The sequence below is a fragment of the Mauremys mutica genome, chromosome 1 (assembly GCF_020497125.1).
Source record: "Mauremys mutica isolate MM-2020 ecotype Southern chromosome 1, ASM2049712v1, whole genome shotgun sequence".
In the NCBI taxonomy this organism is placed as follows: domain Eukaryota; kingdom Metazoa; phylum Chordata; order Testudines; family Geoemydidae; genus Mauremys; species Mauremys mutica.
Genome location: NC_059072.1, coordinates 336,244,867 through 336,264,726, shown reverse-complemented (window position 1 = coordinate 336,264,726; position 19,860 = coordinate 336,244,867). Strand labels below are relative to the sequence as shown.

The window sequence follows — 19,860 nt, the reverse complement described above, 5'->3', positions numbered from 1 at the left end:
GCGAGACAAAAGAAAGTCCATTGTGTCAACAGTATAAACATCAGAGGCAAGTATTCTTCCAATATCATCAGTGGTAGCGTACATAATGGCATCAGGGTTGAAGATCTCTGTGGTAGAGGAAGTAAAAGAACTAATTTCAACAGCCCTGCTAGAGAGTCACTGCTGGCAAGCGTCTGTGTTTGTGACTTTGGCCCTGGAGGACGTTTTAAGAGGCTCTGCCTTTCGAGGACAAAAAATGAGACTGATGTCTGAGAATCTCAGAGAATGAAGGCAGCATCAAAGGAAACTGGAGCGCAAGATGAACATTCTTCTCCCCCAGTTTCTGTTTTGGGGCTGGAGCATCCAGAGGGGCATTCCTCATGGAAGAGGTCTCCATCCTTTCATGAACAAGGTCACATTCTGAAGAGTTTTTAAATTAATGTACCTTAAGTCCCTTTGCTTTTTCATTTTTGTCAGAAGAGAGGTACAAATGGGACATTTATCCTCCACATATCCCTTGCCCAAACAAATGAGTTCACTTTTGTGCCTATCACACACCGAAGGAACTGAGAGGGAGGTGATGGACATGCTCCCATGCGCCACCTGCTGGTACAGCTGGCAAAAGTCTCTGACTCATGTACCTACATACACCTACAGTGAAATGTACATGTACACTATCACTCAAATAGGAGAACACAGTCACGTAAAATATTCAAAGTCTAGAGGTGGTATAGACAGATGTCTAAACACCTTCAAAAGCAAATACCTTGGGAAGCTATTCTATTAAATATATAACACATGCTTGGATTGGTCAGAGTTCACGTTTGCTTTATCTCTAAAATTATCCAGAAGAGAAGATGGAAATATCTGGGACATGTATTAAGAATGAAGCCAGAGCACCTGCCATTGGCAGCTAGAGGAACATGTAAAAGAGGGCAACTGAAAGAATCCCTCTGAACAGTACCAGAGGATAAAAACTTACAGATTTAGCATAGACGACATCTAAAGCGAGACCCAGGATAGACCAGGATGACAGAGGCTTGTTTATGCCTTAAGTGACATTTGACAGGGTGGGAAGGATCAGAATCAAAATGTTCAGGTTTTTTAATGTCTCTACTTGCATCTAATCATTTGTTTCAAGGTACTTTAACAAAGCAGTAATAAATGAATTTCACAACATCAAGTAGCAAACAGCACCAAAGGCACATACTAAACAACACTCTAAATTATCCCTTTATTTTTAAGTCTGATATTGTGTTCAATGCACATCTACGATGCTCAGGTAAGGTATAGCTTGTTTGCTCCAGAAGCAAAAAAAAAACAAGTATTTATGATTATGTCCAGATTGTTTTTCTGCTTTTATGTACATTCATGTGTGTTCAACTTTTTTGGCAGTAACATTTCAATGACAAAGCTGCAGTTCTAATCTGAAAAATGATTAAAGTTAGAAAAGTGCCATTTTTCTGAAGAGATCTGTTCACTACAAGGATTCAAAGTCCTACCCCTTCATTTACTGACAGTTTTACTATATTTTACTATAGTTAGCATCTCAAAGCCCAAAACAGCCAAGAAGCGGGATCTGGGTTCTAGTCCTTTTCCTGAATCGTTATAATTGTTTACCAAGTTCCAGTGGTGATGGAACAATTTTTATAGTGGGGGTGCTAAAAGCCACTGAACAAAAATATAAACCCTGTATATGATAGACGCCGGGGGTGTTGCTACACCCTCAGCACCCATAGTTCCAGCACTCCTGCCAAGTTCCAATTATGTCCATGAAACCCACTGAAGATGAGAAGGTTGCACAGGTGTCCTAGAGGGTCTAATCTGACCCAGAAAGTGTTTTACTGGTTGATGATCAGAAGGAAAGAACATAGCTTGACCGCCAAGGGCTTAAGTTTAAAGGGCTGGAAGTTAGACCCCTTATTTGTAAAATGAGCATATTGAAAGGCAGCTTTAAAAGAATGGAAGGTGAGACTGTATAATCCAAGATCATACAATGAAGTGATTGGTTAATTGTAGCTATGATATTTGCAGCTATGAAGTTTGCTAGTGTAGACACAGCACTGTTATGGTTCTTGCTTCCTACCATAGTTCTCACAGCATCAAGCATCTCTTGGCATTGAAAACTAAATTTAAGAAATTTGTCTGCTCTTGATTTATTTTGCTTTTAAATCAGATCACTGTACTGGTGTTTTACTGTAAAGCCCCCAGAGGTTCTCCTATGAAGACTGCTATATAACTGCAGTTTTTATTGATGTTTGCTTGGTCATCTAGCATTGCTTGCACATCTTTACCCAATGTTCAGCAAACTACTGTAAACCATTCAAATTGCTGTTTGAGTAGCATGTTTGAGAGATGCTTTTTTTTGCTACTTCTCCACAGATGTTCAGGTGGAAGACTGAGAAACCATGGCACTATTTGAATAGAGGAAACTGATAATGTATGTCCTGGCCAACATACTGTCTCAATAAGTCATCTTCTAAAGTCCACAGCTCTGTAAAAACTACTGCTGAGTGAATACATACTGTCACATTATAAATCACAACCCCCATCATCTAACTTGTGGCTGTCACTGGAAAATTCTTCAATGCATCTTTCATTTGCTAGGTGCTGCATAAAGCCAAATTCTATTTGGAGACAGGACAACATGGCAGGAGCTGGTGTGTTTTCTAACTGTCTTTTAGAAGGCCTTTTATGACAATTACGTCGATTAATTTAAGACTGTGTAGGAACCCTTTAAAAAATAAATGAAGATGAACTCCTCAAAATACAAGGAAAGAAGGGAACCTCTAATCTCTGTCATTAAAAATGGGATGTTATACAAACCAGTTCAATTTTACAGTACCTCCCACAGCCAGCTTTCTGCTTATAAACACCCTGCTCCTTTTGGAAAACATCTCTGAATTACTGAGCTTGGTGTTCCAAGCATGTCAAATATTTTATTAAATTGCCTACTGGCTGGATCTTATTCCATGTGCAGTGTACTTTTATCTTCTTTTGTACTAGCCACAGAAGTGATCATGATTTGGTTCAAAATCAGTCTTGCATATTTGGTACTTAATACAAATTAACCCATTCTCTCCCAATGTTCAAGTATGTCAAATGCTCTCTTCCCTAGTCTTGCTGGATAACTCCTTGGAGGCCTCAGATGTGGAGGGTCCCTCAGCCTTTGACTCAAGAATTAAGGTGTTGAATTTTTAACAAAGGCATATTTTCTTCCAATAGCCTCAGGTATTAAAATTAAATAGGTGTTAAAGATGAAAAACCAGTTTTAAACAGTTCGAATGCAAATCACTCATCATCTCATCAATTTTTTCAGCCCTTCCCACCAATTAACTTTATTTTAAAGTTTGTAATCAACATTTGCTAATAAAATAAAGTGAGTAGTAGAATGATATAAGAATCCAAAATGGCAGCCAAAACAGCACGATTAAAGAAGTTTTGAGGAAAAAATAAAACTGGAGACAAATACATCTATAACCTAGTTTGTTTCAAGTGTTTTGGCAGATTCAGTCTTTGCTATTATGGGGTGGGATATTATTAATTTAAATCTAACTTATTTTAAAGGAGATGTACACCCAATTTGCTGTTTCAATGCTTCTCTTTCCACAAAGACTTAACATTTCCACTCAGGCATCACATCACTTACAAGAATTGATATAAAAAAAAAAAGCATATGGTTGCAGATTAACTTACATTAACTTGACTTAAAACTGGTGGCTGGACAGATATCCAGCTACCACAAGGTGTCTTATTCCTTGTACTACTACTAGAAAGGGAGTTGAGGAGAAAAAAATAGAATGGGGGAGTAAATTAAGTTCAGTAACTTGGCTCCCCTCACTGATTAATGTAGTCAGTACTGCAAATAAGCGTCACTAGTAGAAGTTAGAACCACAGCTAAGTCTAAAAAGCAAATCTCAGTTACCTTGTCTACAGCCAGAATTGGAAGTTGTGACGATTTGGAGGTTACCCTGTAATAATTGATTGACAATGTGTTAGCCTGTTATACTGAGAGATTTTCTGGATGACTATATTGGTTTAACTCATTGGGGGGTTGCTCTGGAATACAGTCAAAAACAAAGAGATGGCTCCAGATAGCCACCCATCAACTGAGAGACTTGGGAGTCTTTAAGGGACAATACCAGAACTGTTAGCCTTGATAATTCTTACTCTGTCTCCATCCAACCTACAAAAATGGTTCTCACTTGGAATGACCAATGATCTTCCAAAAACAGGAAAACAAAAATACTCTGGCAGGATTTAAAGGGATACCTGAATGCCATCTGTTCTGGTGAACCAGACAGACACAGGGACCCACTGGGAGGGAGGCATGGAGGGAAGAAGGGGGTGCTCAAAGGAGTTAGGATTCATGGCACATGCAGACGGTTTTAAAATCCTTTCCTCCCCTCCCCCCAAAAAGCTTTGTTCATACTGCTAAACAAACAATACTTTGATTTTCAGACCTTTTTGGTCACTATGCACCTCTGGCCACAGATTCCTGACAAGATGACTCTTTGGGCTTGTCTACGCTGGCAATTTACGGTGCTGCAACTTTCTCGCTCTGAGGTGTGAAAAAACCCACATCCCTGAGCGCAGCAAGTTTCAATGCTGTAAAGAGCTAGTGTAAACAGTGCACCAGTGCTGGGACCCATGCTCACAGCACTGGTAGTGATGCCTCTCGTGGAGGTGGGTTTTTTAGAGCGCTGGGAGACCTCTCTCCCAGAATTTTGCCCCGACTATTCAAGGCACGTTAAAGCGTTGCCAGTTTAGACTAGCCCTTAGGTGCCCCAACGCAAGCACAAGGCCTAACACTGGAGGTAGTAGATTCAGAGACCAGAAAGGGGACAGAGGTGCAGTAGCCCTGTAACCATGACCAGAGAACACTGCAAATAAAGAAAAGTGGCCTACACAAATCTTCCCAATCAGGTTTAATTTTACATAGCTGTTGTGTATGTAACAATTTTAAAGTCAACTTGACTTGAGAGTTAAACACTATTGGTTTATATTAAAAATAGGTTTGCCCCAGTTTTCAGCCTCTAAATTAGGTATCAGAATAGTCTAGCAAATGTTCAGTAGAATAAGAAAATCCAGATGCTGTCTTTCAGAGATCAGGGTTTTTACTCTGGCCAGCTAGCAGCTATTTGCACGTTTGATGCACAATTGATTGCAAGACATGAATGTATTGTAGTAAAGCATCATGTTAAGTGTTCTTTCAAACTGGATGAGAGCCAACTATTTTGATTGTGTGGGATCCTGGTTTCATTAGAGATCTACATAAAATTTCTAAATTCAAGAGCAATGTACTATTTCTCTGATCAAGAAAGGAGGGGATTTACAAACTGAAAAGTATTTCAAACAAATCTGAGGGAATGATTTTATTAAAAGCTTTTTCATTTAAAAAGGCATAACTATATTAAAACAGATTTAGAACCATATGTTTAAGAAACTCTTCAAATATATTAATTAGTAAAAGAGGGAATATATTAAGAGTATGAAATCTTAAACATATTTACAAGCATACACTGTTAAATTGGGTCTGGTTCAATATTCTGTATGGGTGATTTCATATTTAATCATTTCCAACTGCCAAATTCATACAAACAAGAGAGAATGCATATGACTTTCAGTTCTATTTGTTGATCTTCAGTTAAAGTGACTGCAATGTAGTCACAGCACAGACAAGACACAGGTCGGTAGTCCTCTTTTTAAAAAAAAAATGTTTTAGGTCAAGACAGTATTTCCTTCCTCAATCATGAACACTATTTTTTTGGCTGGTGGACAACTCTATAGATTAAATAATTTAGAAGTTAAAAACTATAATATGACTATGTGTGCGTGAAAACATTAGGTAGTTGAGTAATCTTCATGTCCACTGCTCCTTAGTGAGCATTAAACTTCAGGGTTTATACTAATTGGACTTTACTGGTGTGAAATATAAAGGTGAACCGAGTTCTTTTTAAACATTCTAAGAATGGCACAGTTATATTTAATAATTTTGATTTGAAGTGCACTGATGAAAATATACATTGTGCTTATGAATGTTTAACTCAATCAATTATGAAAATCCTGAATTTTAAAAAGAATTATAAGTCAGTTCCCTATGAAAATTTTCTGCATCTCAAAAGATAATCTAAAGAGCTATTCTATCCCTCATAACTTTTAGTCACAAGTCTGGATTTCTCCTGGCCTTTGTACTTAAAGACAGCATAGGTTTTTTTTGTTTTTACATTTACAAGAATTGTTGGTCTAAACCTATCAGTGGTCCATGGGCAAATGGTAGCCTGCAGAGCACTTTGTTATGGTACACAGGGAGCTTGAAGGGCATAAGACACAGGGCAGGTCTACACTACAAAATTTACAATGGTGCAGCTATGCCGCTGTTGCGCTTCTGGTGAAGATGCTCTAAGCCAACAGGAGAGTGCACTCTATCAACTTAACTCCATATCCACAAGAGGCGGCAGCTATGTTGGAGGAAGTAGCTCACCCGCTGACATAGTGCCGTCTACACTGACACTTAGGTTGGTATAACTACATCTTTCAGGGGTGTGAATTATTGACACCCCTGAGCAACAGTTATATTGAAGTAATTTTTAGCGTAGACCAGGCCACAGGCTTTCCTGCTAGTTTCCAGCTAAAGCACAGTAAGAGAAGTTAGAAATACATTAAGTACTTCCCAAACGTTATCTTTCCACATAATCATTTGCTGTAGCAGCCCTACGACACTCTACTCAGGGAACCCAAAACCTAAGCTACTGTGTTACCTCTCTGCCTCAGCAAGGGAGAGGTTTGCTAGAGTTTAGACTGTATGTCAGGTTCCTGCCACACCAGTCTGTCTGCCTCATCCGCAAACTCCTTGAGACTGTACCAGTCTAAACCTTGCTTTGTCTGTAACACTGAGTGAACCCCAGTTCTAGAGTTGCCCAGAAATGTCTCTGCAGCATCTAGTTCCTCTCACTGGACATTCTCAGAAATTAGGTTCACTACCTCCAAAGAGGCAGCACACACACCAGCCTGTTGGCCCGCCGTGGACACACTATCCTAAACACAGCACAGAGATGGTTTATAGTAAAACTAAGAATAAGTTTTTGAATAAATAACAGATTTAAGTGATACTAAGCAGAGGTAACAAACAGAAAAAGGTAACAACCAAAACAAAAATAAAATACACTTCCTAGTGTCTAATACTTAACTTTAGCAAGCCACAATCTGTATCTAAATAGCCTTCTCACATCAAGGCAGCAGCATCTCTAGCTCTTATGGTAGGAGGATCCAATGGTCACAGAATCAGAGGGTCCTGTCCCCTCTGTCCTTTAAGTGACGATTAACTAGAACGTCTCTTTGTTCCCCTTATACATTTCCCAAAGTCCATTATCTTTGCCTCAAGATCCCGTGGGGGTTCAGACTCCAGTGTCTCTTGCTGTACTCACCAAGCTGTTGCCTCTGCCACTTGACTTGATTGCTTTGTTTTACCTTATATGTAAGTGTACCTTCATTATCTATGGCTTACAAAGCTTGACTCAGATAGGCAAATCTACATTCCTTTGTGTAAGAAAACTTATTCATTAAGTCTGCCCCCAAAACATACTTTAGGAACATATTTCTAGCACACTCAATTACTCTTTACACGCCACCCATACATACATCAGAGTTATTTAGGACCAGTGTGTCACCAGTTTTTATATGATACCTTATATAATACATATAGTACAATAATACTGTACACAATAAGTTGGTTCCACAGATTGTATTATTTAGTGATTCTCTTGAGTATCTGGACCCTGTGTGTCCTAAGTCCACAGGGACATTATTTGATTAAAAACAGGAATAGTAGTACAAATGGAAGATGTTTCAGAAGGCACTCTTAGGATGAGGTCCACATTATGAAGAAGTTTGAAACCCTGTTTTAGACTGTGCTTTAAGGATACTTTGTAATTTTATTCTCTTTTCATTTTGAAGGTATGTTTAAAGTATTCTTTAACTACAGTATTCAGATCCAGTTCTTTTTACACCTCTCCAGATTTGTTAAAAAAAATTATTTTGTTTGACACAGATCTCATGGAATGGTGAAAATGTATGTTTCTTTTTTGTTAGTACAGTGCAAACAAAATACACAAGCTACATTTTATACTTCCAACAGTTCAGACAGTAATAACTTATGTCCTCATGCAAAAGTTGTACCACTGTAACTACACAGGTACAATGGTAAAATGATACAACCCCCACCCCACATTGTAGATACAATTATACTGGTATAGAAGTATTTAAACCAGTACAGCTTATTCCCCTTCCCACACAGGAATAAGCTAACTGCATCCAGACTAGAGGTTGTACAAGTACAACTATCAGGTTTCTTTTTTTTTTTTTAAATAAAGTTACACTCTTAAGTGAGTTATACCACTACAACATTTGCATGCAGAACAGGCCTGTTTTATATATTGAGAAACTAAGTATCTGAAGAACTCAAACAATTATGGAACTGGAATATTTCACAAAATAAACTCAGTGACAAAAAAAAATTTATAAGTAAGATTTTAAAGACATGGAGTCTTCTTTCAGGCCAGAGAGTGGCAAATTCTTATTAGACAAAAAGATTATTATTTGCTTTGCATGTGCATCAAGTGAAGAAGCATGTGATACCAGTAACTCATTTTCTAGTGGGATAAAGATAAGAGACATCAGTGTTTCAATCAAACAAAATCTCCCCCAAAGGGGTCCTCCAATTTCAGTAAACTATGAATTAGAGAAAATGTGAATAAATAAAAATCTCCTGAGTTTGAGCTAAAATAAAGGAAACTGTTAACCTGATAGTTCTGCAGTAGCTTAACTATGCAGCACTACAGGCTAAAGACCTTGCCTACATTGGTAATCTGCCCCAAATCTAGCAACCGAATAGCCGGTCACCAACACAGCTACACTCGTTCACAAGATAAAATCAGCATGGAAGTTCCATTGATGCTAGTCAGACTACTAGCAGAGTTTCTGCACAGATCACAGCTTCCTCATCTGCACTTGGGGTCTGCACCAGGGCAGTTACATTGGTGTCTTGACACTGACTGCTAGAACGAGGGTAAATTTCTGATGTAAACAAGGCCTACAGCATAGATTTTCTTCTTAGAAAGCCTTCAGTCTGCACCAGTCATGATCAGTGAAACTTGACTGGGTGGGACTAAGGGTACGTCTTCACTACCCGCCGTATCGGCGGGTAGCAATCGATTTCTCGGGGATCGATACATCGCATCTCATCTAGACGCGATATATCGATCCCCGAACGCGCTCATGTCGACTCCGTAACTCCACCAACGCGAACAGCGGTAGCGGAGTCAACATGGGGAGCCGCGGACGTCAATCCCGCGCCGTGAGGACGGTCAGTAATTCGATATAAGATACTTCGATATAAGATACGCAACTTCAGCTACGTTATTCACGTAGCTGAAGTTGTGTATCTTATATCAATTTTCCCCCGTAGTGTAGACCTGCCCAAAGTTCTAAATAAACACTGTTATGTACAGTATCACTTAAATTAATTTCAATTAAGCATATCGAAATATTGCAACTCAGTATCAATAATTGCTTCTACTAAGCCTTGACTATTTGGACAGCATGATCCTGGAGAGGTGAAATACTGTGTGGGATCTAACCCAAGTTTACAACTCTTCATTTCCATTAAGAAGCCTATCTCAAACAACTCAGTGGACTGGTGGGTTAAAACAGACATTTAAAGTAAATATTCCTTGAACAGTTTCTTAAAATTAAATTAAAGTATTCCTCCAGTTACCAAATCTCTTGAGGATATGTCAGTAATGATACAAGCCTGTGACTTTTGTACAACAGTTTACTTTCCAAATGAAACTTTCTTTAGCCATCTATCAAGCAGCTGAACGATAAGCAGCCAGAATTCCACTATTGATTTTTGGACATAACTCAACTTTGGTTGCTATCTACATAGAGAATGAAACCCATAATGGAAATGGGTTTCACTCTTATGTAATTTCTGTTAAATGCTCTACTTAAGATTTGGTGCAGCAGCAAGCCAGCCAATTCGCAACCCCTATTCTGGTCTATTTAGAAGTTCACACGTAATGATCTTGAAGCACTGGGGGGCGGGGGGAAATCCTGCATTCATATGGAATATGGTCTTCAAACTAAACACATGCCCACTTTGGATAGATTTAGTTTAAAAATGGATCTTTAAAATGATCATTTTTGAACATGGCATCCCATGTTACCACCAATACTAGTGCAAATGTCCAGGGTAAAGTGCCAAAAAGTCCTTTATCTGGTGATGAATTTTAATAGGGAAAGCTAATTTTTGTTAAGAAAGAACATTAGTTACTTTTCTAGCATGTTTAAAATATTGGCTTACAGTTAACTATCCAACAACAACAAAATCCATTTGTGGATAATGCCTCTGTTCTTGTAACAGTTCCACACAATATTGCAGTTATATCTGCATAGCTTTTCTGCAAACTCTACCTAAGGTGGCATATGCCACCAGGCTCTACTGCGGAAGAAACACTAGTAAAGAGATTTTGGAATGGATAGGATTACAGATGCAGATTAGGAGAATAAAATAAAAATCACCATTTAGGTCCCTACTGTGATGGTTAAGAAGTCATAGCACTAAACTTTCTTCCTCCTACAATTTGAGCTTCTTTTTCTGATGGGCAGGACTGTAGTAAGGACAGACTTACCCACCCACAGAAAACCAGATATTCAGCCCCAGAGAGTGAACTATGGTGTGTTACAATCGTTAATTGCCCTATTATCCACAGTGGACATGAGACACAGACAATAAATACACAACCCAAACCACCTCACTTAGCAAGATCAGGGTAGAATGGAGAATTCAGTGACTATTCTCTCTTCCTCCAACTTCCCAAGCCTGTGGAAATGAATATCCAAATAAAGAGCAGTATTTGTGACCTCTCTCCAAAATGGAAAGGAGAAACTTAATACTTAACTTCCAACGGACTTTTCTTTTGCAGCTCTCAAAGCACATTCTCACAGTAAACAAACATTAGCTCTGTTCTACGGATAAACAAATCACTGAATTTCTCTCTCAAATTCCCCCGTCATAGTAAAACTAATTAGCATTGCAAAAAACAAAACCCAGGTCTCCTAACTCAGTCTGGTGAGTTAGGAGAACATACCAATAATCTGTTGAGTACTGGAACATATCACTTACTACTAACAGGAGTAATAGTTAAAACAATAGGTAAAATACTTTAAACAGTTAATATGGCCCAGTGAACAATCTAGAGGCCTCCTATGAAAAAAACCCTCCTGCCCACCTGTATTTTCTTGCTTCCCTATAATTCAGGCAGTGAGACTGGTGAGAACATAAGAACAGCCACACTGTGTCAGAACAATGACCCATCTAGTTCAGTATCCTGTGGGCCGAGGGACATGCTGGCCGCCGCTTCCAGCAGCTCCCATTGGCCCGGAGCAGTGAACCATGGCCAGTGGGAGCCATGATCGGTAAACAAACCGGCCCAGCCCACCAGGGGCTTTCCCTACACAAGCGGCGACCCCAGTTTGAGAAACACTGGCTTAGGACTTAACTATCTTGAGTAATTTTGTACTGTCTGCAAATTTTGCCACCTCATTGTTTCAGATCATTTATGAATACACTGAACTGCATAGGTCCCAGTGCAGATCCTTGGAGGACATTATTTACCTCTTTCCATTATGAAAATCTACCATTTATTCCTACCCCATGTTTTCTATCTTTTCCTGGTACTGACCAGTTACTTATCCATCAGAGGACCTTTCCTCTTCTCCTGGGACTGCTTACTTTGCTTAACAGCCTTCGTGAGGGACCCTGTCAAAGGCTTTCTGAAATTCCAAGTAACACTATATCCACTGGATCACTCTTATCGACATGCTTGTTGACACCCTCAAAGAATTCTAATATAGATTGGTGATGATTTCCCTTTATAAAAGCCACGTTGACTTTTCTAATACATCATGTTCATCTATGTGTCTTATAATTCTGTTCTTTACTACAATTTCAAACAATATGCCTGGTACTGAAATTAGGCTTATTGGCCTATATTTGCCAGGATCATCTCTGAAGCCTTTTTAAAATTGATGTTATAGTAAACACCTTTCAGCCATTTGGTACAGAGGATGAATTCATTTAGCTTCTCTGCAACAGCCTTGCCTTCTTTGAGTGATCGTTTAGCACCTCAATCATCCAGTGGCCCCACTGACTGTCGGGCATGCTTCTCGCTTCTGATGTATTTATATTTTTTGCTGTTAGTTTGTGTGCTAGTAGTTCTTCTAACTCTCTCTTGGCTTATTTTACTTTTCACGTGACTTGCCAGAGTTCATGCTCTATTGTTTCTATTTCCCTCACTAGGATTTGATTTCAAGTTCTAAAGGTGCCTCTAACCACCTCTTTTATTCTGCTGTTTAGACATGATGCATTGTTTTGGTCCTCTTACTGTTTTTAGGATACACATTTAATTTGAGCCTCTATCATGGTGTTTTTAAATAGACTTCATGAAGTTTGCAGGTATTTCACCTTGTGACTTATTTTTAATTTCTGTTTAACTAGCTTCCTCATTTTTGGGTAGCTCCCATTTTTGAAGTTAAATGCTACTGAGGTGGGTTTCTTTGACATTTTCCGCCACCTACAAGGATGTTAAATTTACATTATTGTCGTTATTACCAAGCAGTTCAGCTATATTCACCTCTTGGACCAGAGCCTACGGTCCATTTAAGACTAAGTTAAGAATTGCCTCTCCCCTTGTAGGCTCCAGGACTAGCAGCTCCAAGTAGTAGTCATTTGTGGTGTCTAGAAATTTTATCTCTGCATCCCTTCCTGAGGTGACATATACCCACTCAATATGCAGATAGTTGGAATCCTCCATTATTATTCGGTTTTCTGTTTTTGAAGCCTCTCTAATATCCCTAAGCATTTCACAATCACTGCCAACCACCTGATCAGGATGGTGACAGTATATTTCTACTGCTATACTCTTATTATTCAAGCATGTAATTTCTACCCAGAGACTTTATGGTATAGTTTGATTCATTTAAGATTTTTACTTTATTTGACTATTCTCTCTTTCACAAATAGTGCCACTTCCCCACCAGCATGAACTACTCTGTCATTCCTGCACCATGGCATTACCGTGTCCCATTGATTATTCTCATTCCACCAAGTTTCAGTGATGCCTATTATATTAATATCCTCATTTAATGCCAGGCACTCTAGTTCACCCATCTTACCACAATATTTAGACTTCTACAGTTATTAGAACTTATACACTGTCAATATTCAGTTGCTTGTCTTCATGTGTTAGATTTAAATGGGATTCTTATGTTTGACTATTCCTCACTAGCACCTATCTGTACTTTGCCAACTTCTTTCCTACCCATTTTAATAAAATTCATCCCTAAGGGATGTCTCCACCTCAACTGTGTGCCCCTCCACACCTCACAGCTATCTCCATGCCCTTAGTTTAAAAAATTCTCTATAACCTTTTAATTTTACATGCCAGCAGTCTAGTTCCATTTTGGTTTTAGCTGGAGCCCATCCTTCCTGTTTAGACTCCACCCTTCCCAAAAGTCTTCCCCAGTTCCTAATAAACCAAAAACTCTCTTCTCTACACCATTGTCTCATCCGTGAATTAAAACCCTTCAGTTCTGCCTGTCTTTCTGGCCCTGTGCATGGAACTGGAAGCATTTCAGAGACTGCTAGCATGGAGGTCCTGGACTTTACTCTCTACTCTTACCTGGCAGCCTAAATTTGGCCTTCAGGTCCTTTCCCCTACCTTTCCTTGTATTATTGGTACCTACATGTACCATAGCCCCCGGCTCCTCCCCAGCACTGCATACAAGTCTATCTAGACGTCTCTCGAGATCTGCAACCTTCATATCCAGCAGGCAATTAACTATGTGGCTCCGTTGGCCATCACAAACCCAACTATTTATATTTCTAATAATCAAATCCCTTGAGTTACTTGCTCCTGGTAGTAACTGGGGCTCCCTCCCTAGGAGGGGTATCCGCAGAGCGAGGATACCATGACATCACCTGGAAGGAGGTTCCCAGCTATGGGACTGTTGATGTTCTCCATCCCCAAGACTTTCATTCTCCCAACAGCACAAAATGTCAGACTGAAGTGGGAACACTACTGAAACCCTCAAAGTCTCCTCAATGTAGCTTTTTGTCCCCCTTACCTCCTCCAGTTCATCCACTCTCGCCTCTAGAGCCTATACTGCATCTGAGGGCTATGAGCTGCTTGTATCAACTGCACACATACAATACCTGCCCGCAAGGCAAGTCATTGTTCATGCTGCATTCAGTGCAATAAACTGGATACCCCCACTTTGCTGCTGGACTTCTGCCTGCATTATTTTTACTCTTGCAGGGTTTTTTTTTATTTTTTTTGGTTTGAGCTTGTTTGTTTTTGTGGGGAGAGGTGTTATTGACCTAAATTTAGAGTACGTTTGTAAAGTGCGGGGAATCCAATACATTTCTTTTCTAGCCCTTCTTGTAGTTAGGTTATACTACTTAGCCTCCCCCAGGCCACTGAACTCTCACTGCAGCCAAACTCTCCTTACATTAGTAGCTCTCTCACTCCCTCTGTATTGTCTGTTGTAGCTGAATTTTGCCCCAGAGGACAACATGTTCTTCTCTTCATTGCAAGACTATGACATGTCAGTAGAGGATATTTTCTGCTCAGACCACCAATGAAAATTTAATTGTTCCATTTTCTAACTTCCAACAATTGAGATTAGAAAAACAAACAAAAAAAATACGTTTACTCATGGGTATCATAGGCTGGAGGAGGCTGAGTCTCCCCAAACAGCCCAGCATGGCCCCACCCACCCAGTGCTCTGGGGCTGGTGACGCTCAGGCGGCCCAGGGCTGGGGGTCTGGCAGCCACAGTGAGGGTGCTCTGGTCTCTGATGGGGAGGGATGGAAGGGGAGGATGAGGGGCAGGGGTCTTGGGCAGAAGGGGAGGGGCCAGGGGCTAGCCTCCCCAAGTGGCCAGTTCACCTGACACCAATGTTTTTACTCCACTTTTTTGGAATAAGTGGAAGAACACAGGAGTGCTCAATATCGGTGTACATGAGAATCTCATGCTGAGAACAATAGTACTCTGATACCACAGAGCAAAGCCAAAAATTAAACAAGAAAAGAGTACAATTATCCAAATGGGTTGCAGTATGGAAAGATACAGAGCCGTGCAGTCAGAAAAGTATCAAAGACCATTCTTGTCTTTTCAATTCAGTTATTAGAAGAAAGGAGTCGCTGCTTGCTGTGTACAATTTTGTAAACGTTTCCAAAAAACACTAAGAAATTTGATGTAATAAAATGATTTTTGCCTAAAACCAGAAATATGGTGCCAGCAAGCCAGGCGTATACCACAGGATAAGAAACTACGGCAGGTGGAAATATTGCCAACTCTAACTGTTCAAACATCATGCCTCAGACCCTCAAAAATCATGAGATTTTTTAAAAGATGTTATAAATTGGCATTCTATTAAATTTGCTTTCTAGTTTTTGAGCCTTCAGGGTTCACACATTTCCAATCTTTTCTTTGCAATCATATGTGCTAGAATTTTTTTTTTTTAAATGAAAGCTAAAATTCTCACATACTAAAAAGACTTTGGGGGCTTGGCTTCTAAGACAAACACTAAATATCACAAGTTTTGTGATAAAACCATGAGTTGGCAACACTATTCATATTTTCATGTGAAGGTGTGTTAATTCATTCTGAGAGCTCCTTAAAAAAAAAAAAGTCACATCAGAGATTTCAGCAGGTGACTAATTTTAAGAGACCATAAAATGGAAGAGCTGTGATATAGCTCAAAAAAGAGAAGTGAGACATCATGACCACTAGGAAGAGTGGTGCGCACATAGGAAGTATACAAGATCATCTGAAGTTTTAAAAAATTAAGTGTAACATTGTAAAATGAAGAGATCCATTCATGACACTAGTACTTTGACTACTAGGTCCCTAAAGAAAAATCACACTGTATAATTCCTTGACAATAAACAAGGCAGTGTGTGGTCTGGCAGGTGCTTCCCACTTCCCAGCCTGGTTCAGCCTACTCTGAAAGACAGTCAAATCCAACTGGCTGTACTACTGTGGCATTTCCTTAACTTAGCTGGATGACATTCCTGAAAATCCACTTAAATTCTACAAAGCAAATATCAGCATTTCCACCTACCTCTGCTACTCAAGTGGCCTGTATTACCTCACCTTTAGTCTGCAGCAACAAAACTAGCTTGCTAGATCCCTATAGCAAGACTGTATTTTTTATTTATTTATGCTAACCTTTCTACAATGGGCTCTCCCATAATGAAAAAAGCATTCATTTTCCCCAGAGATTGAAAACCTCTTTAAAAAAGGCATAACTTTGATTAATCCAAAATAAACAAACAGACTATGCACTCTAAATCTAGTTTTTCTCCATTTACATCTTTCCATACAAGATACTCCAATTCACCCAAAGGAGTTTAAATTCAGTTTGTCTGTTCTGAATTTAATTGTAAGATGAAAGGCTTGTTTTCCCTCACTGCCATATCACCCCATCCACCAGTAGTTATTGCTAAAACTATACTTTAGCAATTTAAAATACAGACTCAAATAGATGAGAGTAGGAACAGATTCAGAAAGTTTTATGAGCAGTTATTTTTCCAACACATTGTCATGTTAGCTTTAAAAGATTATTGTCATAAGACAAGGTGAAGCAACAATCATCTTCTGGATCTCAATGTATATCCTAAAATGCCATGATCAAAGTTTGCATCTCATTTACAGCAGAGAAGAATACTGTATTTTCTATTTGTAAATTATCTAATGTAGTGCAAAAGGTTAAAGTTTACACTGACTTTATTACACCAAACATATTAAATGCTTACAGTGCAAATGAGACAAGCTTTATATTGCTATCAAGTATCAGAGGAGTAGCCGTGTTAGTCTGTATCCACAAAAACTATGAAGAGTCCGGTGGCACCTTAAAGACTAACAGATTTATTTGGGCATAAGCTTTTGTGGGTAAAAAAAACCCCACCTACGAAAGCTTATGCCCAAATAAATCTATTAGTCTTTAAGGTGCCACCTGACTCTTATGTTTGTTGGCTAGCCTGAAGGCCAGAGACCATAACGTCACAACCAATTCAATCACAAAATATCCCTCTCAAGTCACTTGCTCTTGATTTAATTTCAATAACTGCCACTGGAATTATGAATCCTCCAGCAAGAGTAACACAGTCCACCAGCAGGGTATTCATAAGGCAGGCCAGCAAAGAGAGCTGCTCATGTCCACTTAACCAACTAGGTTCCTATGCAGTGCCCAGCACCCTGATACCCAAGAATGCCACCATTATTCTCTATAATTTACTTGCATAGCAACATTTCATCAGAGGATATGCTGGTAAATAAATAATCATTCATAATCATTACTAGGAAAGTAATGCATGTTACAGGCTAGCAGAAAGTATATTATAGCCACAGTTGCTAGTATTAAAAGGCATAAAACAAAAGACCTACTCACCGGTTTGAGACTATGGCTTTAAGAAATTTCAGATCAATTTAATTTTAGAAATACAAGGATTGCCAAACACCAGTTTATTAGTCAACAAAAAATGTGTTTATTTGACAAGAACAAAGCAAGTTCTCCTCCCCACTCTTTACATAGACCAATTTGACACCGATTAATTTGTTAAGCCAATCTTTTAAACATGTCAAGTCTCACAGAGAGAGCTTCAGGCTTTTAACTTCTCAGAAGTTTTCCTTTAAGTGTTTGTTTTCCTCCAAACAATTAATTAGCAAGTTAAAGTTTGGCCCTGCAGTGAAATAGTTAACATTAGACTGCAATGATATGCACTTCTCTGATCCATTACATTTCTCACAAGCTGCACTACGATGAGCTGAGTACCAAGTATCAACTGTAATATGATATAAGAGTTTATGGGGAAAATAACTGCACATACCAATTGTACACATTTAATAAGAGTTTGTTTCCCTTAAAATATTTTATAAACATGATTAAGACACACCCCTCTCTCTCACGCATTTTAAATATGCTTCTCCCCCTCCCTCTACACACCTCTTTTCCAAAAACCAACCCCTTTACAAAAAAAAAAAAAAACAACAGCAGCCCACTGCAGCAAAAAGAGGCTTGAAAAACAACTTTGATTGGCACTTGGCCTGACCCACAGAGGAAGAAAAACAGTTTTTGGACAAAGAGCGCAAATATTTGAGCTCACTGACTTACATGCTTTCTTAATATTTACAAGAACAACCCTGGTGCAAAATGTATTTAGAGAGCTCGACAAGAAAAAAAATATTGCATTTTTCTCAGTCTTCCAGTCCTGATGCATTTGCACAGCTCAGCAATTTTAATTCATTTGCACTGGACAAACAAAAAGCACCTTAACTAATGTTCCCAATTAATCAGATGTTGAGAGGAGGTAGTAAAGGATTAGAATATTCGCAAAGGACATTCTGATCAGGGGACCTGTTAATAATCAGCTGATTTTTTTTCAAAAGCTTTACATTTCAGAGAATCAGTCTGAAAATAAGGGTTTTTTTTATAAACTGTATTGATACATTTATTTTTACTAAGCGATATGTGGATAAACTTTCTAACCCCCACTCTACGAGAATAAACCAGAGCCAGTGTTTCGGATGATCCATCCCAGTAAACACTTTTGCTGCAAAACATACATACACACACCCAATACAAATCCCCACGTATATTTTATTTCTCAGGCAGAATCGCTAATAGGAGAAAGGCACTAAAAGGGGTGGGGGGAGTGCGAACCACGAGAAACTAAGAACCTCACTAATGTGAGATGTGCGTTCACCGGGTAACAGGGACATCAATGGGCCGGGGAACATCACTCACACCGGGGAGAGGCAGATGCAGAGATCAGTGAAAGCAGAACAGAGGGACCTTCGCCAGAGGGCCAGTGTCGGGTGGGAAGGACGATCTGCCCATCCCCTCTTCTCTACCACGCTGGGGCTGGCACCCCGCTCCCATCCTGGGACTATGGCCCGTTCTCCTCATACTCACCCACCTGCCGCCCCCAGCCCCTCCCGGGGCCCCTCGCCTTGCTAAAGTGCCTGGCTACCTCGCTCTTTCCCCTCAGATCTAGTTACCCTCCTCCCCGCCTCCCGTGCGCTGAGGGGCCGGTTCCTTCGCTCCCCGCGCCCGGGTCCCGTCTCCCCCGCCGTCCCCCTCGCACCCCCCGAGTCCCAGTATCCCGCCTCGCACCCACACCTCTTCGGGTCCCGCCCCCTCGAGCCCCCAGCCTCCCCGCTCCGGCCCCGGCCCCACCGGCTCGCAGCCCCCCCCCAGCGGCCCGGCCTCCCCCACACCGCGTCCCGGCCCCCTCGAATTCCCAACGGCTCCGCATCCCGGCTACCCCGCCAGCAGCGCCCCGGCCCCCCGGGTACCTGTCTCAGCACTTTCCGGCAGTTGCTGCAGACCCGGTACTCGCTGGCGGAGGCGGCGCTGCCGATGGAGCCGGCGCTGCCCCGGTTCATGCTGCTCCTCATGGGACGGGGAGCGGGTGCGCCCGGGTCGGAGGAGCTGGCGGGGCTGGTTGCGCTCCGCTCACTGACCCGCTCCTCCGGCCGTCCCCATCCTCCAGCAGCTTCCCCGTCCGCCGCTCCCGGGCAGCCCCTTCCCCCCCGCGCACATCCCTCAGCCCTCCGCCAATCACCGCGCTCCGGACACGCCCACTCTCGCTACTAGCAACCAATAGACAAGCTCGCTCGATGCTGACCAATTGCCAGAACGCTCGCCGGCTCCCGTCTCCGGGCAGCCTCAAGCCGGGGGCGGGGGAAAGGGCGGGGCCGCAGCTCAAGGGGGCGGGGCAGGCGCCTATCTCCGGGCGGTCTTTGGGCCGGG

The 19,860-nt window shown here is 40.8% G+C and overlaps 1 protein-coding gene across 1 annotated transcript in view; it reads right to left on the bottom strand.

The window, feature by feature from the left end:
- The window catches only part of SESN3 (sestrin 3), a 71,764-nt gene extending 52,136 nt beyond the window's left edge, over positions 1–19,628 (bottom strand). The window contains exon 1 of the mRNA XM_045019616.1: positions 19,404–19,628. Coding sequence (XP_044875551.1) covers positions 19,404–19,505 — 102 coding nt within the window. The 5' untranslated portion in view covers positions 19,506–19,628. The remainder of the gene's footprint in view (positions 1–19,403) is intronic.
- Positions 19,629–19,860: the final 232 nt, after the last annotated feature.